Here is a 25,042-nt window from a genome sequence, read left to right on the forward strand (position 1 = left end):
CTCAGATTAAGAAGGTGTAAGGACTTTGCACCTCTGTCAGCCTTTGCCCAAGCTCGTGGCCCAACACTACTGAATTACCGCCATGCTGATGCCAGCAGGTGCCAATGGCAGTACTGCCGGTGACCTAACATCACGTGGTTTCTGGCTGAGCAAAAACTTGCCCACTTAACGCCAGCTGCCTAGAGACATGTACCATGATGAGGTACATCATGAGCGTGAGAGACACTGGCAATCACTTGGCTTTTAGGAAAACAAAAATGGGCCACTGGATTGTGTGGAGGCAGGTGCTTTGTCACCTACCTTTTGCTTCAGTCCTGCATTATCACTGTGATGGGTTCTGTTCCAGTGCTGTGCAAAGGACTAGGCAGTGTAGAAAACTAAGATGCTAATAGCATTATGTCCTCTCCCGCTGGTTGCTGCAGGTGAACTTGATGCAATACATGAAGCTAAGCACCTCCCGGGACTTCCGCATCAACGCATCCATGTTAGACAGCGCGTTACGAGAGCATAACACAAGGGATGCTGAAAACGAGCCAGACAACGACCAGGTTAGAACTCATTTAGCTGCTTTTACTGATAGGTTTCCTCCTCTTCTGAGGCCAGCTGTGTTTGTGAGCTGCGCAGGCATATGTGAAGTTAGGACAGTTTGTCTTCCCTGGATTAGCTCTAACGCCTAACCTGATACAAAGGAGTAAACAGTTAGTCTGGCTAACACCCCCCCTGCCTTGAGTAACCTCTATTTCCATGCACCAGTTGTCTGTATCTCTGGTCTTAGGGAAGTGAGACTGCTCTTAAGACCTTGTTGTTTGCCTTAGCAAGCAGAGTGGTCTATCAGCGTTACCTCTGAGGACCTACTGGCTTGCCGGGACCAGACCTTTGCAGCGTGGTGGTGTTTTGCACCATGGAAAGTGGTTTTGCATCCAGGCTGACTTTTGTAAATCAACACCTGGCAGAGCAAACTCTGCAGCGTATAATTCTCCTCAGACCCACCTCCTCTACCAGATAGTGCTGGCGAAAGTAGCGCAACCTGTGCTGGATAAAAAAAATAAACAATTTACTTTGCTGATTGTCCAGGTTTTTATTGGTGCTTCTGTCCATATTTTCCTGAGTGTTTCAACAACCCAAACCCCAGCACAAACGGTCCCTCTCCTGTGCCATTGATAATCTGTGGTCTTAAGTTCCAGTATTAATTGGGGTGGGGTGGGGGTTCTACAGGGAAAGTCTCAGTGGGTGAGATGAGTTGCATAGTCAGGTCATTTTGTTAAGGAGGAAAAGAGTCAAATCCTGTTCTGTACATCTGGTTTCTTGCTTTACGTAAACATTGCTTAGACTAATCACACAAAACCAATCACACCGTGTACTGCTGCTGTCTCCCACCCCCTCCAGAGCAGCACAGCGGAGCAGACAGATGAGAACCAGGAACCCAAAAAGAAGAGACAGCGAAAAAAGTAAAGCTGGGGTTGCTGCTGCCGCCTCCTCCCACAGCGCCTGTGGCAGACTCGCCTTGGTCTTGGGACAACTGCATGTACAGAGCTGATGGCTGGTTGTTTCTCTTGCCAAGTACTCGTATGGCTTCCTCCTTTGTGCCCACGGGTGTGCAAGCAGCGCTTCTGGCCCCGTCTTGGATTTTACAGCTGGCTGCTGCCCTCGGAAGCACCTCTGCTCTTCGAAGGTGCTGCTATCAAAATCTTCCCCACCAACATCCCTTCTTACAGCAAAAAGGAAACGGAGTGACCGGGATCAGCCCTTGCCAAAATATCACCTTCTGAAAGGACAGCCAGGCCCTGGCACGCAATCTGGACAATTGTCATTCTGGCACTCTAGCGTCATTATTTCTTCTCCAGTGAACCTTTGGTTATTTCAATTAGCTGGTATATATCCAGAGCTTCTCCTGGAAGACAATGGGACAATCAGTTCCCTGCATTCTGCAGTACAAAGACTGCGTAACATAAGAGAGTGACGGTCATGATTTGCTTTAGTTCAGAGCGCATAGCACAAAAAGCCCTAAATTTATTCAAAGTTCTGCTTTGTGCGGTGGTGTGAACACAACAGCCAGCACCAGTAGGAAGCTGGAAACAGGAGCTGTTCTGCCTTGGAGTCGAAGCTGCCTGCTGGGGGCAGCTCCTGAGAAGCAGAGAGGCAACAGCTTCCTGGGGCGAGGCTGGTTTTGCTGTTGTGTTTTTGCTGACCTTGATGCAATGCACTTGTTTAATTTGCCTTGTTCTTGGTGAAAACAGAAGTGCCTTTTTTGCCCGCAGAACAAAAGTCCTGTTTCTAAAAGCACCCTTTGTCTGTAACCTTCTAATAAAAGTTCCCTAAGGGTGGGCAATATATACAAAGTTGTTGAGGTGCCTCATTTTGGAAAGGCAGCAATGCGACCTGGTGCACAGGAGGGCTCAAAGCAAAGGTGCGGGGGGGGGTAACCGAGCCAGGCCCAGCTCGTCACTCAGGTATGTGGAAGCTGCAGCACAAACTCAGAGGATCAAGAAGGGGAAGAGGGTAGAGAGGGGCTGGCACCAGGGGAGCGGCTGCGATGGGCCAGAAGCAAGGGGCTCTCGAGGTACCTCTGCCCTCGGGGAACGACTGCTCAGGCCACATGTTCCACCTAAGCTGGGGAGCCCTGTGCAGCGGGGATTGCAGCGGGGATTGCAGCGGGGTTAGCTCGCGCCGGCGTCGCTCACCTTGGGGGATGCCGTACTTCTTCTCCATCCCGGTTGGGTTTGATGGCGTCACGCAGTTCATGGTCACCTCTTTCCTTAAGCACTGGTCAACATCCACTGCGCTGAAGAAAGCCACCGACTGCGGCAGATCCTGGAGGCCGAGTTTGTAGGCGAACATGCACCTGGAAGAACGAAAGACCAGGTGGGAAGGTGCTACATCACCCTTAGCCTTGTCACACCTGGGTGTGATCAGCCGCAGCCTCACAAAGCACTGGCCAGCCAGCGGTGACAGGTCACCTCGCACCCACGTCACTCAGCAGCTGGGAGACAAGGTGCTTTTTAAGTACCACGTGGCACAAGGGTCAGGTATTGCCAAAGTGGATGTGGGAGGAACAGCGTAGGGGTACACTGAGCCTCCTCGGAAGAAAGGAAGAACCCAGCCCCTCGCAGCTGGCTAATCCAGGCAGAGCAGGTGCTGGATTTTCCCAGCAGGAAGCCCTGTGCTTGCAGGAGCCGGCACAAAGCCACAAACCAGCACAGAGAGGCTGTTTGCTGTATCCCTGCCTCAGCGCAGCAGAAAACCTCCACTTCAGCCGGCTCCCAGATAACCGAACGCCCCACAGTAGGGGAAGGGGACCTGGCAAAGCTGGCTGTGCCAGAGCCGGAGCGAAGGGACCCCGTGAGGTCAGGAGCTTTCTAGGCTGAGCTTCACTTTGCTGGGGCAGGGAAGCAGCAAGAACAGCCCCTGCTGCGGGAGGGGCAGCTGCGCTGGTGCTCGCAGCAGCAGGAGCCATGCCCCTTTGCTGTCCCCTGAGGGCGGGGGGGAGACAAGGGATGGGGACAGTTGCAGGCTCCCGGCTGCTCCATCGAGCCCAAGGGCTGCTGCCACGCCACGGCTGCAGACCCGAAGGGAGCAGGACGCAACGCGCTGGCATCTCAGCAGAGCTGAACAATTGGGACCAGCGCTGCAGGAGCCAAAAGCTGATGAGATCCCCCTCTTGCCAGCACGTTATCCCTGGAAACCAAAGCCCAGCTCCATTTATAGCCACCCGGGTCACACCTGAAGGAACTGCAACCTCCAGCACTGCCAACTGCCCTTGAGCAGAAAACGGCTCTGCACCAGCCCGCTGCGGGCAAAGCTAACGCCTCTGCTGTCACCCCAGTCCCTTGAGCCTGCCCTGTCCCACCCCAGAGGCAGTGGTGTTTGTCCCCAGGAGTCACATCTCACCGTGTGAGGAGGTTGGTGATCTGCAGGGCCAGGGCTGCCCGGTAACGATCTTGCTGCTGGACCAGGTAGCGCACCTCATCGTGGATGCTGATGCAGAAGCGCCCATTGATGTCAAACTCCTCGAAGAGCCACTTCATGGCAACGAGCATGAGGTGCAGATAGTCAACGGCCGAGCTCTGCACCACCCAGTTCACTCTGCTGGTCAGAAACTGGGGAAAGGAAACACGGACGGACGCTGAGAGAGCACTGGGGTCCAGGGCCTGGTCCCAGGACAGGAGAGCTCCTGGAAGAAGTGTTACGCTCAGGGCGGTTGGGTTTTCTTGACGGCATGCAGATCAAGAAAAGGGGCAACGGGCTTCTTGCATGGCTCCAAGAGCCTACTGGGTCTCCAGCCTATAAGGGCTGAACATGGGGTTGCCCTTTTGGAGAAGACAAGCGCAGCAGCACAGAGCCATGTCCTTACCTCCCCCTTGGCCACGGCGGGCTCCAGGGCCCTGCTGATGTGGCAGCCCAGCACCGGTGTCTGGGGGGAGGGGGATAAGGCGATGCTCTCCAGCTTGTTGAACATCTCAGACTCAGTGCCTCCAGACCACACACGGTGCTCCACCACATTCCACTTCTTCTTCCTCCGGGAGCTGGTGGGGCAGAGGGGAGGTTTGCTAGAAGTGGGGGAGGAGGCTGCTGGCCCCGTTTGAGAATCTCAAACACCCTCTCCTGGTTTTGGGGCAGCTGGATGAGCCCCTGTAGCCTTCTACTGGTAACTGCTCACTGGGAGAGACCAAGAGCCCCCGGATCAAACCTACTCAGCCCTGGGGGAGCTGGAAGGGACTGAACTACCCAGCCCCATCTCCCTTCTCTGCCCACTGCATGTGGGGCTGCAGCTCCCTCCACCTCGCATCCTGATGCCACCAGAGACATGCGGGGTTGGAGCATCTCACCATTTCATGGCTTCTCTCTGGAGCTGCTGGACATCCTGGGCTGACACTGATCCATCCTCCGCCCTGTCCACAGTCAGGCCCAGCTCCCTCACCAGCCACTCTCCCTCCTCAGAGAGATGAAACCTGGAGGGGAGAGTGACCCATGCCAAGGTCCCGTGGGACACTGCCACCATCCCTGTGCCCGCTCACCCTCCACCTCCCCAGGCACCGCCTACCTCCGGACACCCTTGGTGACCGCATACATCCGCTGAGCCTTCTCACGAGCCTGCTCCTGTGTCAGCCGATGGTTGAACTGCATCAGCAGCCGCTCAGCGAAGGGCTGCCCAGCCCCGTAGATGCGCCCGTAGTTGAAGATTTTGGCGTGCTCCCGGCTGATGCCCACCGTGGTGGCCGTCTTGCTGTGCAGGTCTGTCGCGTTGCTCTTCTTCCCCTGCAGAGTCATCCAGCCGAAGGCCGTACAGCCTGCGGGAGAGCATCAGGGGTCAGACACCAAACGGGACCAGGCTCAGGGGATCATCCCACTACCCACTAAAGCCATTCCCCCGCAGCGCAGCCCCAGCTCACCGTGCATGCCAGCAAAGTGCGCCTCGCCAAGGACAGCAGCTATCCAGAGCTCCTGGGAATCCACATCCGCGCCCACCAGGGAGTAGCCGGGTGGAACCTGGACCATGGCTTTCAGCTCACTGCCCACCCGGTCGGCCTGTGGGACACAACGCCCAGCTCAGCCCGCGCCTCACCTCTTCAGCGGCAGAGGAGCAGCCTTCCTCCCGCAGCTGTGGCTGGCCAGCATGGCGCTCCCTATGCCCCTAAATTTTGCTCCGAAAGTCAAAACCAGGTTTAACGTATACATGGGGCATCACCCACTTGGTTACTCCCCCTGGGCTCCTCCGGCGTGGAAGATGGGGAGCTTAGGGAAGGTCAGAAACCAGTGCTTCAGCGTTTTCTCCTTTCACCAAATTTTGAAGCTCAGGAGCCTCTGCTGACTCCTTCCCTTCTCCCAAGCACGTCAGCAAGAGAAGGGTCCCAGCACCAGCCCTGCCCCCTCAAACCCAGCACCCAGCCTCAACTCCTACTTCCAACCCAGCCTGCTCCCACAAGTCCAAAGCACACAGAGGGTGCCCCCAAACACCCCCACAGGGACCCAAGGGTGGCCATACCCGGGCGTTGCTGGCCGTCAGCCATGTGGGCTCCACCGCCCGCCGGGTGATGGTGCCTGCGGTCACCACCTGCGGCAGGATGGCTCCGTAATCATCCTCCTCATTGTAGTCAGGGTGCCTGGGACAGAGGTGAGCGTGAGAGCATCATCCTGCGAGAGCCCTCCCGGTGTGGCACAGAGGAGACCACAGTCCCAGCTGGGGCCATTCCCCGCCATACCTGGTCACCACACGAGGCAGCTCCCCCTTCTTCAGCCACACCACCATCTGGGAACTGGGGGGAACATGCAGCAGGTGAGATGCTGAGCCCCCGACATCTGCACAACCTCCCCCAGCTGCAACGCAGCCTCTACCTGCAGGATGTCACGATTCAGCTGAAAGCAGCTGCTCACCTGATCCGCTTGTGAGCATTCCTCCAAAATGAGATCATTTTGTTAATCTCAAGGGCTCTGGTACCGTGGGTGCGGCCCACGGCAGCCCGCAGGGTGCCATCCTCCATCTGAGGCAGGAAATCCTTGGCAAAAGGGCTTCCCACATTGTTATCGTTCCCGTCCTTTAGCAGCAAAAGAGGTGCCAGAGCTCAGTGTGCCACCACTAAATCTCAGTAAAGCTCTGTGCCTCCTGCCCCAGCTAGTGATGTATCTCCACCACCCGGTCCCATGGAACAAGATCCCAGGGGTCCCAGGAGTGCTGCAGCACTCAGGTGACAGGCAAGGTAACACAGCTGTGCAGCAGGACCAGGGGAACTGGGATGCAGGGTGACTGGGAAGCCCTCAGGAAGAGCCCCAGGAGCACCCAACTCGCCTTGTGGGGCAGCTTGAAGAACCAGCACCCAGGGATGTTGACATCATTGTAGGGACCATTGCCGTGGTGGTATGAGGGCTGGCTCCTCACTTCTGGCAGCTTAGGCAGCTCCTCCATCCCTTCTTGTGACCAGCCATGCGAGGTGATGCCAGGAACACCCTGGGCATGGTGGGAGAGGGAAGTTACGGGAAGAGTGACCAACCCACCACTCCATCCCGCAGGAAACCCCTTTCACCTGTGCCAGGCTCGGCTCTGCTCTGCCTATTTTGTCCTCCACGTCCCCCTCCAGCTGGCCCAGCTCCTCCACCTGCAGCAGAGAGGGACAGCGGAGGAAGCCAGGTCAAACGCTAATTCTCCAGCGCTTTAACACTTATTACAGGAAATTTCTTACTTCCAGCCCCTGGAGCCACACGTGGGGCTGGTTTTCACATGCACACGGGAAGAAGTGCAGCCCGTATCTCTCTCTCCCACCGAGAGACCCTCCATCCCTTTCTTCACCTTCTGCCACATTGTGCTGCTGTCCATCACCAGCAGCTCGTCCTCCACAGCAGCCTCCGGCGCCGGGGGCTGCTCCTTGCCTTTCTCCAGGCAGTGCTGCCTGTACAGGTACTCGATCACCCTGGCAGGGGAGAGGAGAGGGCTCTGTGTGTCACCACCTGGACAAGGTCCCAGGGAGCTCCCAAACCCCACCGCGGGGCAGCCCCCAGTGGGGCACCCCACTATATTCCTCTCACCTGTGTGGGCAGGGGGAGCCCTCTGTCTCCGAGGAGGCTGCCAGCAAATTGTCCTGCCGCCCTGGCACCAGGTAGCCCCAGCCATGCTTCTCTGAGTAATGAAGGGGGAAGCCATCCCAGGCCAGGCGCATCAGCTTTGGGGTCACCCTCATCTGCAGGCTGATGAGGCTGGGTCCTGGCACCCACCCCGCCTCCTCCAGGCGCGGGCACAGCTTGCGGTACCAGCTGGGGAGCAGCAGGGACGGGTTAGAGAGGGCAGGGCAAGCCCCGGGGACACCCAGGGTCCCCAACTCACCCCGGATGGCCTGGCAGGTGCTGGAGTCTCTTGGGCTGCAGCGCGACCGTCTCCTTCAGATGCTCCAAGCAGACCTGGCTTGCTGGGGCTTTCAGCTCCTCATCCTCGCTGGGGGGACCAGGATCTGGTGAGGCGAGGAAGACGGGCTGTCAAAGAGCCCTCCGTGCCACCCCACTGTATGCCCCAGCAGAGGGACACAGGTCAGAGATGCTTCACCCTGCCAGCACAACCCTTCACCTGGGTGCCCACGGGAAGGCATCCCTCAAGCATCCCTCATCCCTGGGGACCAGCTGCACTCACCTTCCTGCCACTCCTGCGTGGACCCATCTGTGCCTGTCGCTGCCAGGGGGGCTTTGCTGTTCCCATCCTGATCCTTCTTCTTCGTCTTCTTCGGATTCTTCTTCTGCTTAAACTCCTGCGTGTCCCACTCAAGATCCCAGAGCCAAGGGTCATCCTTGTACCTACCAATACACTGTTGTCACACCACAGCTTTGTGATGTGCTCCCATCCCCAGCACCCACCCACAGACCCCCAAGGACCACCCAGTGTCTGGTCTCTGTCCTGCAAGCAGCTGGACCGGCACTTCCAGCCCATGGGTACCTGTCCTCATGTAGCAGCTGGCAGGCATCATTGGCCAGGTTCATCAGGGACTTCTTCATTTCCTTCTGCAGCTCCTCATAGATTCCCTGAGCATCATCCAGGTACCTCTTCCAGTTCCCATTAACTGGCAGGTAGGACACCCCCATCTCCAGCATCCCTGCAAACGTCACAGGGTGGGGACACCTAGAGCCCAAAGCAGCAAGGAATTAGAGGTCTACTGGAGGGGATTTGCCCTAGAAGCACCAGACTACGACATCAATGTATCTTCACCTATGGTTTCCCAGACTCATTCAACCCTCGATGCTCTTCCCCTAAACCCGTGAGGATCCCTGTACCTTCTGCCTGCCCTGCACAAAAACTGCTGCCCTAAAACCCTGTGCAATAACCCCTGAGTTGTATCACTGATCTGCCTCCAAGTCTGCTCGCCTCCTCCAGCCACACTGTGCTGTCTATTCCTTCTCAGCTACAGGGGCAGGGTGGTGGTGGTGGTGTCTGAAGTCTCTCCTGAAAAGGTGTTCAGGGCCCCCCAACTTCCCACCACCAGCCTAAGGACAAGAGGAGCCACATCCCATCCCCAGAGGGACCAGGATCTTCCCTGCTGCTGGCCAAGCTTGCTGCCCCCTTGGCCAACACCAGCCAGCTTGGCGTCTCTCACCTCTCCATGAAGAGTGGCAGCTGCTCCTGAAACACCTCGTGGGTGGCCTGGACATCGTGGGCACAGTACGACATCAGGTCCTGGGAGCAGAGGGAGGTGAGAGCAGGCAAAGCAGCCACCCCTCTGCCAGCGCAGGGCAAGGCACCGGGGCTGCGGGAGGATGGGGGACACCACAGCCCCACACACACCCAAAGCCCTCGCAAGAAAAGGCAGCAAAATGGAAACCACACCAGCAGCTACTCCCACCCCACTCCCACCGCCCGTCAGGATGCTGGGATGGCCATACACACCTGGAAGTGACTCCTGACGTCGGCCATGGTCCCCTTCACAAAGAGCTGCCGCGCCTCCTTCTCCAGCGGCTCCCCCCCGACATACAGCGCGTGCACGTCTGCCAGGTTGTTGATGCTGCTGACGTGCACCCAGTCCCAGGAAGTAATCTGCAAACAACACAGGGTCAGACAGCATGGGACAAGGACAGGCCACGGCCGAGATCAGGAGAGGTAAACGATGCTGCTGCCCCGTTTTAAACCAGCGCCACCTCATCTGCAAGGTACTGGGAGAGCTTCACCCAGCAGAGCTGCTCCAACAGCTCCTACTCTGCCAGTAGAGCAGCAGGTGGTCCCAGTACAGGAGCAAACAGTTCCATTAAAGAATCAAGCAGTCCTGTTACAGAATCAAATGGTCCCCTGCCACCCACGCCACTGGCAGCGGCTCAGCTCCCTTACTCACAGCTGGCCCCTCCATCTTGCTGCATGTTTTCTTCATGTGTTGCTTGACCTCCTGCAGCCCCTTCCTCTTGCCATGCTTGGCAGCCATCCAGAGGCTGCGCTGGAAGCCCGTCAGCCCCGAGATGGCCATGTGCATGCTCATGGTGTCCAGGAAACGTAACCGGGAGCCCTGGGACAGGCCAAGAGAGAGAAAAGAGATGGTTTGGGACATGCTGGAAGAGAAATGTGCTGCCAAATCTCCTGTAGCTGCCAGCAAGCACTGCCCTGTGTTACAGAGCTGCAAGTCCTCTGCTCAGACTGCTTTTGTCAAGGCAAAGCTTTGCCTCCCGGCAGCCCTCCTTTGAGAGCCAAGAGCACCCCCAGCACAGGCTGTCAGCTGCTTAAAGGCTACTGCCACATCCCCAGCTGCAACCCTGCAAGCTCCAGCAACCTTACGGGCTGCAAGAATATCTCCCTCTAAAGGGATCCAACCTCAACCTGTTCCGCAAGACAAGGCGAGCACAGCCCTGGTGTTTCTGTGGACAACAGCATCTGCCGAAATGAGCCCGAAGAACCAATGCAAATTATCATCTGAGTAACAAACTGCAGCTGCCGGCATGAAGCAATGGCACTGTGGATTACCTGGATGAGGTACTGCTCCTTGATGAATGCCCGATCGAAGGCCACGTTGTGTCCCACCACCACTCTCTCCAGCCAGTCCTGCTTGCCAGCACAGCCAGCACCTGCCGGGCTCTCCAGAGGAATGAGGTCGGCCAGGGTGAGGTGGCTGGACCAGGAATACCGCTGCTCCAGCAGCCGCTTGCTGCACCATGAGTACCTGCAGAGGGACATGCGGGACCCCACAGCTGTAAAAATCAAAGTACGGGTTCCCAGCACCAAAAGCCCCTGCTGTGCCATGGGGTGTCGAGCAGGAGCCCCTCTGAGGGAGGCGATCGACCCCGGGGAGCACTGTGCTGGCTAACCAGGACACACGTCCCACAGCCATGCTTTAGAGCTCCGCTCTTTTCCCCCCAAGCCAGCAGCGGTTTGCTGGAAAAGGCTCCACTCAGAAGCATCCCCATCCTTCCCAAAGCTGTCCCCCTGCCTGCCACAACCCCCCGCCTGCGTCACTGCTGGCATTGCATCTCACCAGGCATGCGGTGAGACCGCCACGGCCAGCGTCGGGCAGTGGCCATCAGCCACGCACACCTCCACATCCAGCACCATCGCTCGCTCCTTGGGGAAGTCAACAGCTTCTGCCCGGCCGTCGGGGCTGTAGCGGGTCCAGCCCAGCTGCCAGGCCCACTGGGCGGGCATGGGGGGCAGCGTGCACTGCAGCAGCTCATGAGCCGCCTCCAGGTAGGGCAAGCTCTGCTTCTGCGCCAGAAGGCGAAAGTGCTCATCGATGTTATCCCCGTACATGTGGGGCAGCTGCAGGTCCACGTCGGGCAGCATGGAGGTCTCCTTGCCCCACAGGTCATGGCGCTGCAGGTGCTCCACGCTCCTCTGGATCTCCGCCTCCGAGTGGTGGACCTGGGCCCCCCGGAAGATCTGCTCGTGGAGGGTCCTGGACAGCATCTGGATGTTGAGGGGGTTCACGCGCCGCTGGCCCTTGGCGGGCTCCTGGCTCGGGCTCTCCGGCTGCGGGCGGCTGGCGGAGGAGCTGGAGGTGCATCGCTGGGGCTTGGTGGCCACTGGCCTCCTCCAGAGCAAGCGCCTCATCGCTGCCCGCCCCGGGATGCGCTGCCAGCACGGAGCTGCACGGAGAGAAAAACAGCGTGGGGCGGGCTGGGCACAGCCGGGGCCCGCGGCACCGCACGGCGGGGGAGGCCGGGCTGCCGAGCCGTGCAAGCCCCCCGCAGCCGTGCAACACCCCCCCTTCGCGGCCGTGCAACACCCCCCCTTCGCGGCCGTGCAACACCCGCCCCCCTCGCGGCCGTGCAACACCCGCCCCCCTCGCGGCCGTGCAACACGCCCCCCCGGCCATGCAACAACCCCCCCCCGCGGCCGTGCAACACCCTCCGCAGTCGTGCAACACCCCTGCAGCCACGTACACACACCCTCGCAGCTGTGCAAGGCAGGCAGCCGTGCACCCCCGTGCACCCCCACCCCACCTCGCCCCGGGCACCCACCTGCTGCCGGCGCGCGCAGCCCGGGCCTGGGCCGGGGGGCGGCTCCGAACAGGGGCGCCCGGGGGAGCTTCCGGCCGCGCTGACGTCCCATCCCGCCCCGCCACCCCCCCCCGGCGGTCATGGTACGGTCCACCGGCGGTTGGCTCAGTAGGCCGCGCGGGAAACCAGCAGCAGCGGCGGCCGCGTGGCCTAATGGATAAGGCGTCTGACTTCGGATCAGAAGATTGCAGGTTCGAGTCCTGCCGCGGTCGGCGTGGGGCACCGCGCTCGGCAATGCCCGTTTTGCTCCTTCCGCCCGCCCCGTGGCCTGTGGGCGGAAACCGGCGCTGCTGCCGGCCCGGTACCGGGTCACCGCGCGCACCCTTCGCGTTTTGCTCGTGCCTTTCGCGGGAGGCGGGGAAACAGGCGGCGGGCGGCTGCGTGCGCGGAGCCTAGGATTGACCGCGCCTGTGACACGCGTGGGGCCGGGCGACCCCTGGGGCACGGCGGCGGTGACCCGCCCCGCACCGGGGGGGTGGCAAGCCCGGTGCGGGGTGCAGTCGCTCCGCCCGCCTTCGGGGCCACGGGACCCCCAGCGCGAAGCCCCGGGGCGGCGGGGGCGGCTCACCGCGGCCGGGGCAGCTGGGTACGGCGGGGGCGTGGGACAAAAGGAGCCGGGTAACGGTGTGGGCAAGGGGATTTAGGGTGCCATAGGGCGCAGGGAAGGGGCTGTAGGGGGCGGGGGAGGAGATGTGGGCTGCCGTGGGGTGCAGGACAGGGGGTGTGGGGTGCCACAGGGTGCAGGGAAGGGGCTGTAGGGTGCGGGGAAAGGGATCAGGAGGTGCCGCGGTCCGGGCGGGTGGGTGTAGGGCCCCTGGCCGCCGCAGAGGCTCTTCTGGCCGGGAAGGTGGCTCCTGACAGAAGCCAACCTGGCCTTGGCATTGTAGGGTGCCGTGCCGCGCCGAGCCATGCCAGGCCGCACCATGCCGTGCCGCGCCGAGCCGCCAGGTGGCGCTGCGGCCCCGCCGCTGCCGGCCGGGTCGGGCCGGTTCCCACGGGTCCGGGGCCGTCGGGGCGCGGGTACTGCCGCGGCCCCGTCCCGCCCTGCGCTCCCGCGGGGGCACCGCGCACTGTGACTCGCCCCTTCGCCCCTCCTGGTCCCCGCGCAGCTCCAAACCCGATGTGTGCCCCCCCTCCCAATCCTCCGGCCGCACAGCTCCCTCCCCTCGAGTGTGCAGGACCAGAGCAGGGGAGGTCACCTATGCCCCCTCCTCTCCGAAAAGGTAGCACCAGCATGCGGGGGGGGGGGGGCGGGGGGAAAGGCACACACACACGCCGAGACGCTGTTTTCTGCCGCTCTGAATGCATTTCACAGCCCTCCGATGTTCCCCAAAATACCCACCGCCCCCCAGCCTGGGGTTCCATGCAGGGGCAGGGCTTCAGCGTTTCACCCAGCAGCGGAGGGCCCCGCTGCCTGAGCCGGGCAGCATCCAGCCCCACGGCCCGTGCTCAGCCCCCGCAGCCATGCCGGGGGTTTGAGGTTTCCCGATCCTTTCACAGGCACGGCGGGGAGCTGGGGGGGCGCGGGGTGCCGAGCCGCCGCGGAGGGATGCTGCGGGGCTCGGGGTGCTCTGGGCGGGAGAGTTTGGGCACCCCCCCTGCTACGGAGCGGCTCTGGGGGAGGACCTGGGTGTGGGTGACTTGCTCTCCCCTCCGATGCATTGTGTTAACGCCGATGTCCTCTTATTTGGGGTCTTTGATCTACCTACTTTTATCGTGGTCGCAAAATAAATAAAAATAAAATAAAAATCTAAACCCGCCTGGCCAAAAAAATCTTCCCCCCCTAAACAACAGAAAAAATTAATTCTCTCCGAAATTATTCTGGCGGCAGCTCTCTGCAGGGCTGACAACGAGCCCCGCAGCCGTGCCCGCAGGCAGGACTGGGCCGGGGCTGCCTGTACCTCACCCGGCTGCGGGCAGGGAGGTTCGGCAGTGCGCGGCACCACTATAAAAAAAAAAATCACCACCGTAAAAAAAAAACAAAAAACAAAAAACAAAAACACGAAATAAACCCCAAAACCCACTGTTTCAGCAGGGCTGATGGCAACGCAGAAGTCGGGATGGGGTGTGTAGGGTCCCTCTTTTTTTTTAACCCCCTAGGCTTTTTGTCTCTCTGTCGGGAAAGCATCCCCATCCCGGTGTGCCCCGTCGGGGTCAGGTACAGGCGGTGAGAGATGCGAATCTCCCCCCGCCCCTCCCCCACCTTGGAGACCCTGCTCCCCGCCGGGGGCTCGATGCTGTCGGTCGGATAATGGGGCGGTGGGACTTTGTTTAACCCCGTTGCCCCCGGGGCCAGGGGTCAAGGGCTTCCTCTTCCCCCGGGGCACGGCGGAGAGGCCGCCGGTCGCGGCGGGGAGCGGAGGAGAGACGGCCGCCGTCCCCCCCTCCCCGCCGCGGTCCTGCCGGTGCGAACGGCGTGGGACCCCGTAAACCTGCATCGCTCCTTGGCATCGAGGGGCTGAGGTGGGCTGCGAGTGGGTGTTTTGGGGGAGCAGGGCGCAGCCAAACATCACCCCGGGGCAGGGGGGGAAACGGAGAAGCGGCCCCTGCCCTCCAGCATCCCCCGGCTTTGCCTTCCTCTCCCAGCTGGAGCAAGACGTTTTTAACGGGGTTTTACACCCCCTCCCTCCGCAGGCAGAAGTATCTCAGCCGCCCCCCCGGGAGCCAAGAAACGGGAGAAACGGGCAAATTTTATAGGTGACGTACGGGCTTACGTGGGAATCCGTGCCCAGCACCGCTCTTTCTGTTTTTTTCTCCTGAAATAACCCTTCCCTGCGGCGCGTACCCCCCTTTTCCAGCTCGCACCCCCTTTTACATCTTGGGGCGGGCGGGGGGAAAGGAAGGAAAAGGGAAAAGAAAAGCAGTCCCCCACATCCCGCTGTTTTCCTGCTCGGGAGACGAGTCCCAGAGCTCCCAAAGTGAGCGATGGAGAGGGCGAGGGGAGGCAGGCGGGAGCCGGCTCCAAGGTGGAGGGGTCGGGGGTGGGATGGAGGAAGGGGGGAGGACCCTCCTTTTCGGGATTAAGGGAGAACCGGCGAGGGAGGGAGGCTGGCGGCACCGCGGGCATCCGAGGTAAGTCCCGCTCCTGCCCGCAGCGGTTGTACCGGAGCCCGGGCGCTGCTGGCACGGACGGTGCCGGCGCTGCGGGGGCTGAGGGAGGGGGAGTTCGGGGATACGAAGGAGCCCGATCCTGGGGGGTACCCAGGCCGGGGCTGCCCCATCCTCACCCCCGGGCCGGGCTCCTGCGGGCCCTACGGGGCCGGGGCTGCTTTGGCGGCTGAGGCCCCGGGGAGATCGGTGCCGGTTACCCCTGGCCGGGGGCTGCAGGCAGCCCCTGCCCAGCGCCCTGCCCGCTCCCTCGGGGCTGGGCCGGGGTCCCCCCGTGCCGAGCAGCCCACGGAGCCCGCTCCCAGCCCCCGGGGCTCCTCCCGTGTGTGTCTCAATTCTCTCAGGCTTGACTTGGCAATAAGCTCTCTCAATAGGGTGACAATAGAGCCCCGGTGGGACCCGAACAAAGAATTTGAAAGTAGTTAAATTGCAGGACACGTCCATCGCCTGGGTGCTTGAAATTAAAAAAAAAAAAAAAAAGAAAAAGAAAAAAAGAAAGAAAAAATCGGAGAAAAGAAAAAGGAGAGAGACTTTTCTTTGGGCTGGTGAGAAAATGCTCGGGGTAAAAGTTGGTTTGGCGTCTTCATTTCAGCGACAATGGAGCAGAGCTAATTCAATAGGAAACGCGGGGATATTTTAATGAAAAGACCGCCAGGGTTACACCGAAGTTAAGCTCTTGTGAATTAATTATTAGGGCAAATAAACTGGGGGGGGGGGGGCGCTCGGGAGGGAGTGTTGCTATTTCTTAATATTCTCCTTTCCGTGTTTAACGACAATACCATCAGGTTTTCGAGTCTGGGTGAGCAAAAGGATTTCTTACACTCCCCGGGAAGAGGAGAAGACGGGGTTTTTTTTGGTTGTTTTTGTTTTTTTAAATGGTGTTAATTGCTTTTAAAATAAAATACTACGGAATTTGGCAACGACCTCCGGTTTCTGCTGGCAGTGGCATTTGGGGTTATATTTCCTTTCGTGGCAACTCGCAGATGCAAAAAGGAAAATAACGGGGGAATTTAAAAACACGAATGTAAAGGCGAGGCGGCGTGTTCGGCTGTTGCAGATCTCTGGGGCTCGATCGGTTTATTTGCTCCTACATAGAAAACCTGTCTGGGGATACCTGGGTATTCATCGGGGCGCCGAGAGACTCCCCAGAGCCGCTCCGGGGCATCGGTGGAGTGAATCGGAGATAAAAAATATGAGCCAGGTTAAACGCAGGAAGGAAGAGGAGGAGAGGTCGTAAGCGAAGCAAAGGTGTGCCAGTAGGGGCTCAGTGGGGGGGTGGGGGGCTTTGGGGGGCTTTTTTTGCCTTACTGCAAAGGCTGCAGGCGATGCAGTGTATGTCTAATTCTGTGAAGAAGATAAGGAAGATAGAAATGGAGGGGGAGCAGAGGAGGGATGCGCAGGCGGTACCTGCGTGCCCGCGCCCCGGTTCCAGCTCGCTGCGGCCGCCGGGAGCTGCGCTGCGGCTGTCGGGGAGAAGCGGTCTCCGGGGCTCGGCCTGCCCGTCGGGGCGGGGATGGCCCGGCACGGCACGGCACAGCCCGGCACGGCTCCAGAAGGGACCCCTACCTCCAGGGCCGTGGCCTCAGCTCGGGGGCAGCTGGTGCCCCGGCTCTGGCCGACGGCTGCGGGCGGGCCGGGCCGGGCCGGGCGGCGGCGGGGCCTTTCAGCAGTTGGACAGCGGTGCGGGGCCGCGCCGGGCCGGGCCGGGGCAGCGGGGACGGTGGCCGGGGGCGGTGGGGAGCTGCCCCGGGCAGTGGAGAGCAGGGGGCGGCTGTAGCTCCTTTCCCTGCTCTCCGTGGGGGGGGTCGGGGGGTCCTTGAGGGAACAGGCACAGCGCCGAAGGGGTTCCCGGGCTGCAGCGGGGGGGCCTGGCCACGGCTGTCCCCTCGGAGAAGGGCTGCCCGGGGCCGCGGGCAGCACGGGATGCCCGGCGGGCCCGCCAGGCGAGCGGCGGTGGCCCCGAGGGAGCGGGCGGCACCGGGTCTCACCGGGGAGGGGGGGGGGGGGCGGACGGACATGACAGGGCCCCCCTCCCCCGAGCAGCCCCATCCTCGGAGGGTAATTAAGGGGTGAGGCGGAGCGGCTGTGCTTTCTGCTCCGCGATGCCTGCCAGCCACCAACCCCCGCCGCCACCGCCGCCTTCCTCCCGTCCTCCCCCTCTCCCCCTCCCTCCCCCCGCCTCCTCCCCTCCCCCTCTCCCTCCTCCTCCTCCTCTCCGCCATGGTTGGAGTGAATAGGAGGCTGCCGGGCTGACGTCAGTGCGGGCAGAGCTTGCCGGCGGCGGCAGCTCCTGGCCAGCAACCAGAGCCGGCACCGGCAGCAGCCGGGAAGACGCAAGGAGCCCGGGCAGAGCCACCCCCGCCGCCCCCGCCGGCCCGCATCCGGGGCTGGGGGCCGCTGCTCGGCCGGGGGCAGCCCTGCCCGCCCCTCTCCCCGCCCGCCCGCCAGCGGGGGGGGTGGCCCCCCGCCGCCCGCTTCTCCCGGGGACCGCCGTCCTGCCCTCGGCACGGCAGCCAGAGTGAGTGTCGCGGCCGGGCATCGCCGCCTCGGCGGGGCGGCCCCGGGGAGGCGGGAGGGCGCGGGAGGACTTTTGCCCCTGGGCGGGGAGGACACGACAGACCAGCTGCCGGTGGGGCGGGAGAGAGCGGGGAGACGAAGTCGGGCCGGTTCCCGCCGGGAAGTTGGGTGCCTCCCGGGTACCGGCACCACGCGGGACCGGGACCAACACCGGGGCGGCCCGGGAGACACGAGGGACCTTTTGCTGCCGGGGACGTGTTTGTTCCTGCAGCCTCTCCCAGGCTGCCCGGGACGGTGCAGCTCGGCAGTGGGACCTGGGGCGGGCTGAGCCCCGACGGGTCGGCGGGGAGCCGGGGCCGAGCGCTGCCGGCGGGCTGCCAAGGTGCCACTAAACGTCCCCGCTCGCCGCCGGAGAGGCGGCACCGGACAAAACGCCTGGACGAGGCCGAGCCTTCCGGGGCACCCAGGCTTTAGGCCGCGGGAGAAATCCCGGGCTCCTGGGGAAGTTCTTCCTCCCGGCGCAGCGGGTGCTGCTGCGGGGCCCCATTTAGCGGGGGGGGAGGGGGGGGGCACCGAGGCGACCCGCTTCCCTTCTCGGATTTACCGCCGAGGAGCAGCAGCGGGGCCACCGCTGCCCGTGCCCTGTTCCGCCACTGGCTTCTGGTGCAGGAGGATATTTTATTCTTCATTTGCTGTGTCTCTTTTCTTTGCTTTTTTTTTTAAAAATATTTTATTTTATTTCATTTCATCCTTTTTTGCTATTTTTCTCTCTTCTTTTTTTTTGGTTTCTTTTTTTCTTTCCCCCCTTTTTTTTTCTCCCATTCATGCTTCCCTTCTGCTCCCTCCCCGCGAACGCTTATTTCCTTGGGGTTTGTGGTTGGTGTTTTGTTTTTTTCCTCCCCCCCTGTGTCTTCCTGGAAGCAAAATGCATTTTAGGCCTCAGCCTTAAGGAAACCCGATTCATAGCAGTGCAGGTGGCCTGAGAGCCTGCACCTGGCCGGATCCCCTCGACGTTCTTCCACCCCCTGCCCCCGGCCGGGCAGCACCTCGCCCCACCGAGCGAGGAGGCTCCGGGACTGTCCCCACCTGAGTCCCGGCCCCCGACGGCCGGAGAGAAAAAAGAGCAGCCGGGGGCTGGGACGCTGCCGCTTTGCCTTTTCTGCGCCGGGGCTTGCTCAGAGGAGGCTTTTAATTGCTAAACAAAGCGACGCGTTTCCTTCACGCCCGTCGAGAGCTGCCGCTTGTGTGCGAAGCCGGCGAAGCCCCGATTGTAGAAGGATAATATATTTTTTAAAAAACCAACCAAACCAAACCCAACCGAACCAAACCCACAACAATTAAGAAAAGATGCAGCTCGAGGCTGCGAGGCGCGGGGGGTTACTCCAGGTTGGCTAAAAATAACTTCTCCTAATTAAAGAAAAGTGACGTCAGACGTGCAGGACGTAGAAGAGGGGAAGGCAGCGGACTCGTTACTGGGCGATCACGTTAAATAATTCAGGGACGGCCCGGTGACCGGGCGGGCGCTGGGCAGCGGGGCTCTTCCGAGGTGCGGCCGGCCGGGCCGCCCGCCCTGCTGGGCGCCGGGGTCACCCGGGGAGGGAGCGGGCGGCGGGGGCCGTGCCACCCGCGGTGGGCGCGGAAGGGCCGTGGTCGCGCCGGGGCCGGGGCGGTGCAGCACCATGGCCAGAGCCGCGCCGGCACCGCCGCCCCTCCCCGCCCCGTCGGGCCGCCCGCAGCCCCGGGTTGTTTTCTCTTGCGAGTGCGGGCAGGGAAAAAGGACGGTCCCACAGTCCCCGCGGCCCCCGAGGGCGGCCCAGGTGAGGCAGGACGCGGGTTACCTCCCGGCGCTGCCCGCTGCGACCGCCGGAGCTCCGGAGCCCAGGCAGCCCCCGCCGGTTCCTCCCCAGGCTGCTCGCTGGTGCTTTGAGCTGTGCCAAGGAGCCATTTTGTACGTATCCTCCTAAAATTGCTCCAAACACCCTCCACCCCAAAAAAAAAAAAACCCAAACAACCAGACAAAACCAACCCCAACCCAACCCTTCCCCAAAATAAAATAACACAAAATCACCAAAGCCTAAAATATACCAAAATACCCAAAGCACAAGGTGCAATTTTCTCCCAGGTGCTGGGGCTCTGCCTCTGTACAGAGCAGGGCGAGGCGAGAGCTCTGAGCAGAGCAAGGCATTGCCAAAAAGGAGCAGGGGGGAAAAATATATTATATATATTTCTGCCGAGAAAATCGCCTTCTTTGAGCGACAGAGAGGGGGGACCCCGTCCACAGCCCCGAGCAGCCCGGCGACATGCGGTGTTTTACCCACTGCATCCTCGCCCGAGCGACCCGGCGGCCCGGGGGCAAAGCACGGCGGGCGAGAGACCTCGCACGGCGGCAGCCGGGCACAGCTGCGTCTTGGCGGGGCTGGCTCTGCCCTCCCGGTCCCCTTCGCCGCTGCCGCAGGGACAGCGGGGCCGGAGCGGGGCCACATCGCCGCCGGAACGGCCCCGGGAGCTGGGGGGAGGCTGCCGGAGGCGCCCCGCGCCGCTCCCCGCCGCCGGGCCCCCGCGGTGAGTAACGGGGCCACCCCCAGCGGGGGGAAACTGAGGCCGGGCCGTGGCCCAGGCGAGCCCCCCGTGTCCCCATGTCCGCTCGGCACCGCCATCCCCGCACCCCCCGGCTGCCCCTCGGAGGCGGTGGGGCGGGCGGCCGCCTTCTCCCGCCCCAGCCGGGGAGCACACGGGCAGCGATCACACTGACGGCGGCAGCCATAGATGAGGAGAAAATCCAGAGCTGGAAAATTAAGGAGATCCGATTCGTGGCAATTTACCCCCCCTCCGCTCTCTGGGGCAGATCAAAATAAACCTCGGCCGAGCCTCCTCCCGAGCGGCTCCTGGCCGCGGGGAAGACGCCGAGGGGCTGGGGACGGAGCAAAGATTTCTCCTCACCTTCCGCAGACCCGTCGGGGCGGCCGGGGCACCCCAGGGCCCGTTTCTCGTTAGGCGGGAGGCGGCAGGGAGCCGGCGGTTCCCGGGAACCGGGCCGCCCGGCCGGGCTCGCCTGGGCGCCGGGAGCAGAGCCGGCTCGCAGAGGGGCTGGCAGCGCTGATCCTGTAGCTTTTAGCCTAATTGAGCTCGTAGGTTTTATTTATTTCATTTTTAATTTTTTTTTCATATTTTATTTTAAGGGGATGGCAGGGAGGGGGGAGGCGAGGAGAGGAAGGAATAAATAACCCGAGCGGCGCTCGCCAAGAGCCGGAGCCGGCGGGACCGGCAGGCTGCGTTCAGCCGCGGCTGCTCCCGCCGCGATCGCTTCGTTTCGCAGATCCCTCGTTTTGCAGCAGGTCACATTGTACCCTCGCCTCGGATTTAAAGGAAGGCGATATTTCAAGCAGTGAGGGGTTACAATTTTTATCTTTAATTTTTAAAATATTTTTTTAATGAGGAGTAGGTCAGATAGGCACCCCAGATAATCATATTTGCCTCCTGGCATTTTATTATTATTATTGTTGTTGTTGTTATCATTTGTATGTGCTGGATTCGCCGCTACAGGCATACCGCGTTAGGAACCTGTGCGGGAAATAGCAGAATCTGGAGGAGAGATAATTAAAACGAGGGGGGAAAGGGGAGCAGAGAGGATCGATGCGGGATCGCGGGTGTGCCCCCAGCCCCCGGGTGCGGCTCGGGACGGGCGGGCCCCGCGTCTGGCTGCGGGGAAAGGGGCCCTCCGGGCTGCCCCCGGGTACAGAGGCCGGACGGGGCGAGCGCTGCTGGAGGAGGAGAAGGTGTGAGAGGGGTGCGTTGGATAGGAGGGGGGGGCATGGCGTGGAGGGGACCAGGGAAACGCAGAAGCAAAGGGGTGGGGAAAGGGGAAGGGAAATGGACGGAAATGGAAAAGGAAGGGAAAAAGGAAAGGCCGGGGAAAGGGAGAGAGGAAAGTGAAGAGAGGAAGGGGAGAGGGAAAAGGCAGAAGGAAAAGAGAAAGGGGAAAGGGAGAGAGGGGAATGCCGAGGGCAGGGAGAGGCAAGTTAGTCGCAGGCGCGTCCCCCCGCGCCCAGCCGTGCAGGGGTGCTGTCCGCCTCTCCCCCGTCTCTGCCGGCCCGGCGGAGCTGCCGCGGGGGCACGGCGGAGCGGGAGGAGGCGGGGGATGACAGAACGACCCTCTAGCACAGGCCGGGAGGCGAAGCGGGCGGAGGGAGGCCGGTGCCGGGGAGCCGCAGGGGGGGCCGATCCCGCCCGGTGCCGTGCCGTGCCGCCCCGTCCCGCCGCGGGGGCGCGGCGCGACCCGCCGCTCTCCCGGTCGGGCCGGGGCTAGAAAGCGCGGGAAAGGGGGCGCTGATTTAAATGCGGGCCCGGGGATTGGCTGTGCGTGGCGTGACGTCACTTCCCAAAGGGGGCGATTACCATGCGAGGGGAGTAGAAGTTGGGCAGCGGGGCGGGAGCGCGAGTGCCGTGCGCCCGGGCCGGTACCGCGACGGGCTGGGCACGGCTCGTCACGGCACTGCATGGCTCGGCTCTGTTCAGCTCGGTATGGCTCTGTTCGGCTCTGTTCGCCTCTCCGCGGCCCGCCCCGAGCCCCCGTGGCAGCCCCGCAGCCGGCGGTGCCGCCTGCCTGCCGAGCGCCCGTGGCTCTGCCCCGGCTCGTTCTCTCCGTCCTGTATTTATCTTTTCCTCTATTTTTTTTTTTTTTTTTTTTTTTAAATGTGCGTGTGTGTGGTTCCCGGTGGCAGCTCCCGGCCGCCCTGCCCCGGCCCTGACCGCACCCTGGAGCGGACGGACGGACAGATGGATGGACGGACGGATGGATGGCCGGCATCCCCGACGGAGGGATGTTTCTGTCTTTGGTTATCTAGCTGTATGAGTGTTGTGGAGCCATCATAAAGCTAGATAACCGAAAGTAGAAATGACTTCCAGACCTGCTCGCCCGGGGGAAGCGGCCGCACCAGGACCGGCGGTGCAGAGACGGCCCGACCCGCCGCCCTCGGGGCTCCAGGTAAGGGCTGCGGCTCCGCGCCTTCCCCGTCGGGCCGCTCCGGGCAGCGGCAGCCCGGGGCTCCGCGGCAGCAGGCGGGAGGGCCGGGGAAAGGGAGGCGAGCCCTGCACGAATGCTTCCATTGCCAAAGAAATCTGGGGTTTAACACTCGGTTAAACGCACCTCGAAATTTTCTCTTAGGCTGTGGGCTCTAAGGCTCTGGGAGGGTGGAGGGAGCGAGCGCCCTCCCCGAATAAATTCCTTCCCCCCCTTCCCCAGCCTGTGGGTCAGACCTCGAAAACCCCCGGCTTTTGGATGTTTTCCCTTTTCTCCTCTTTTCCTCTCTTTATTTTTTCGGCTTTGGGTTTGATCCTGGCCTCCCTTTGGAAGGTCAAGTTGGTGATAATGTGATCTACTTTGCTTGTGCGGTGGCTGTTGCTTTTGTCCGTAGCTGGGGGGTGTGTGTGTGTGTGTCTCCGGGGAGGGGGGTGCCCAGGGAAGGGGTCCTGCGGCTGGGTGCACCCCTTTGGCGTGCAGCCACCCCGGCCCTGGGGCTTCTGTGGGAGCCGAGCAAGGCACAAAGCCTCCCTCACCTCCGCTGCAAGCCCCAGAAGTTGAAACATAATATGTATTACAATGTCTGGCAAATAATAATAAAAAAAAAAAAGGAAAGAAAGAAAGAAAAAAAAGCAATTGGCAAATCTGCATTCCGTTCCCATGGCGACACAAAGCACCGCGCGCTCTGCCGAGCCGCCCCGGCACGTTTCCCCAGCTGGCGTGGGGCGAGCGCCCCTGGCCCGGGCCGGGCTCCCCCGCGCCCCCCCGGCACCCAGGGGGCCGGGCGTGGGGCATCGCCGCCAGCCCCTCGCCCGGCGCTGGCCGTTTGCATCCTGCGGGGATGATCCCCGCGCCGCCACGGACCCACGCGGGCCGTGACAGCGCCGGGGAGGCTGCAGAGGAAAAGCTTCCCGGGGTGGCTGGGATTGTGAGTGGGCTGTTTGCTGGCGCTCTGCCCCCCCGGGAGGCGCTGCAGGGAGGTGAGGAGCGGTGGGAAGATGCTGCCAGCTCCCACCGCTCGGAGCGAGGCTACCTGCCCTGTGCCTCTTCCCCGGCTGGGGGGAGAGGGCAGCCTGGCCGTGCCCACCGGTGTGCGGGCACGGCGAGAGGTGGGAGCCCCGCGCACCTCGGAGGCAGGTTTTCCACCTTCCCTTGCACGGGGTAATGGCGTCAGATGCCACGTAGGCCCACAAAGCTAAATATGCCTGTGCACCCTTCCAGGGCCAGCAAAGCACCGCCATAACCACAGTAAGGAAAAAGGATCTCAGCCTGAATTTGGCTATACCGGGAGAAAGAAAAGTTCTGAGGAGCTGTTGTTATTATGTATTCTAATGAGAAGTCATTGGAGAAATTAAAAAGGGCAGAGAAAGACGAAGATGCCAGCACTAATTCCGCAGGAAGCCTCCCAGGGAAGAGGCTGTGTGAGTGTGAACGCTGAAAAGCATGAAGGCCTGGAATTAGACTATCATTTAGAAAGCGTTACTAATCCGAAGTTACAGCAGTAATTCCATGATTTGCTGGGTCCCACACGCAGCGCCAGAATTAAAGATACGGATTTTCTAGAAATGTAACTCAACTGTGGCACCAAGTCTCGGCGAGATCCGAATGAATCATTCATTCCAAAGGCAACGAAAGACGTGTCATTAAGAACCAACCTCCTTCTCTCCAGCCCATCTGGAATATGTATGCTCGATGCAATCCCAGAAATTGTGGAAGAGATCGGAGGTGGGGAGGAGAGAATGTAGTCCTTTCCCCCCTTTATTATGTTGGTTATTTTTAAGAAATAATTTTCCAATTATTTCCACAATATTGTGAGTGGCACTCAATTCTTCTCCTATTCTTTTTTTTTTTCTCCCCTCCCTACACTAGCATCGAGTCAGGTGCAAACGGTTTCAGTGGAGATGCTTTAAAACTAGACTGAACAAAGCAGGAGGCAACTGAGCAAGGTGGTTGATGAATGCATTTATTCCGGAGTAATGATTTGATGGGGGATGGAGGAAAGAAACATTCAAATTCCTAATGAATATAATTCAGGAGGAATCATTCGACCAGCGTGTTAAAGAAAATCTGTTTGGTGGGAGTGTTTCTGCACTGGCAGAACCCAGGAGGTATTTCTGTTCCTGGCTTTTGTAATTGCAAAAGGTGAAAATATAAAAAGAGGATCTGAGGAAAAAAAAATATATACACATATAATAAATGTCTTTGTGTGTATATATAAAAACATATATATATATAAAAAATTCATGAAATAAAATGGAAGTGTGGAAATCCGTGTCTACATGTGAACTCTTACAAAGGATCGAGGCAAGCTTTTTCACCTTGCTGTTCGATCAGCTGGTCAGAAACCACCCTTGACTCCTAAATAATTTTTCTCCTCAAAATTGTCTGTTCTGAACTGATTTTTCAAGTATTTTTTCAGGCCGTGGTTTTGGTTTGCTTATCCCAGAGCAG

The 25,042-nt window shown here is 60.8% G+C and overlaps 2 protein-coding genes, 1 long non-coding RNA gene and 1 other non-coding gene across 6 annotated transcripts in view; 3 read left to right on the top strand and 1 right to left on the bottom strand.

Moving 5' to 3' along the window:
* FANCI (FA complementation group I) overlaps nucleotides 1–2,339 on the top strand; it is a 25,483-nt gene extending 23,144 nt beyond the window's left edge. For both annotated transcript variants that reach the window (XM_055716108.1, XM_055716109.1), the window contains exons 36-37: nucleotides 423–548; nucleotides 1,387–2,339. In XM_055716108.1, coding sequence (XP_055572083.1) covers nucleotides 423–548; nucleotides 1,387–1,452 — 192 coding nt within the window. In that variant the 3' untranslated portion in view covers nucleotides 1,453–2,339. The remainder of the gene's footprint in view (nucleotides 1–422; nucleotides 549–1,386) is intronic.
* On the bottom strand, nucleotides 1,054–12,297 carry POLG (DNA polymerase gamma, catalytic subunit). Of its 2 annotated transcripts, XM_055716110.1 has the most exons (23): nucleotides 11,908–12,297; nucleotides 10,926–11,532; nucleotides 10,418–10,613; nucleotides 9,798–9,965; nucleotides 9,359–9,505; nucleotides 9,069–9,148; nucleotides 8,414–8,596; nucleotides 8,114–8,274; nucleotides 7,814–7,937; nucleotides 7,519–7,743; nucleotides 7,283–7,403; nucleotides 7,020–7,091; nucleotides 6,785–6,943; nucleotides 6,373–6,533; nucleotides 6,201–6,254; nucleotides 5,984–6,101; nucleotides 5,391–5,526; nucleotides 5,042–5,288; nucleotides 4,827–4,949; nucleotides 4,352–4,523; nucleotides 3,889–4,097; nucleotides 2,682–2,842; nucleotides 1,054–1,891 (listed from the first exon to the last, which is right to left on the bottom strand). In XM_055716110.1, the coding sequence occupies exons 1-23, from the start codon at nucleotides 12,026–12,028 to the stop codon at nucleotides 1,830–1,832; spliced, it is 3,807 nt and encodes a 1,268-aa protein (XP_055572085.1). In that variant the 5' UTR covers nucleotides 12,029–12,297; the 3' UTR covers nucleotides 1,054–1,829. The 2 variants fall into 2 exon arrangements, with proteins under 2 accessions (XP_055572085.1, XP_055572087.1); XM_055716112.1 differs by lacking the exons at nucleotides 1,054–1,891; nucleotides 2,682–2,842 and having other exon boundaries at nucleotides 3,955–4,171.
* Nucleotides 12,086–12,158, top strand: TRNAR-UCG (transfer RNA arginine (anticodon UCG)). The gene has a single exon. It is a non-coding gene; the product is annotated as a tRNA-Arg (tRNA).
* Nucleotides 12,298–17,367: 5,070 nt separating the features above from the next.
* LOC114015228 (uncharacterized) overlaps nucleotides 17,368–25,042 on the top strand; it is a 40,805-nt gene continuing 33,130 nt past the window's right edge. The window contains exons 1-2 of the long non-coding RNA XR_008733155.1: nucleotides 17,368–17,572; nucleotides 22,293–22,555. This is a non-coding gene — a long non-coding RNA (uncharacterized LOC114015228). The remainder of the gene's footprint in view (nucleotides 17,573–22,292; nucleotides 22,556–25,042) is intronic.

The sequence above is a fragment of the Falco cherrug genome, chromosome 7 (genome assembly GCF_023634085.1).
Source record: "Falco cherrug isolate bFalChe1 chromosome 7, bFalChe1.pri, whole genome shotgun sequence".
NCBI classification, from domain to species: Eukaryota; Metazoa; Chordata; class Aves; order Falconiformes; family Falconidae; genus Falco; species Falco cherrug.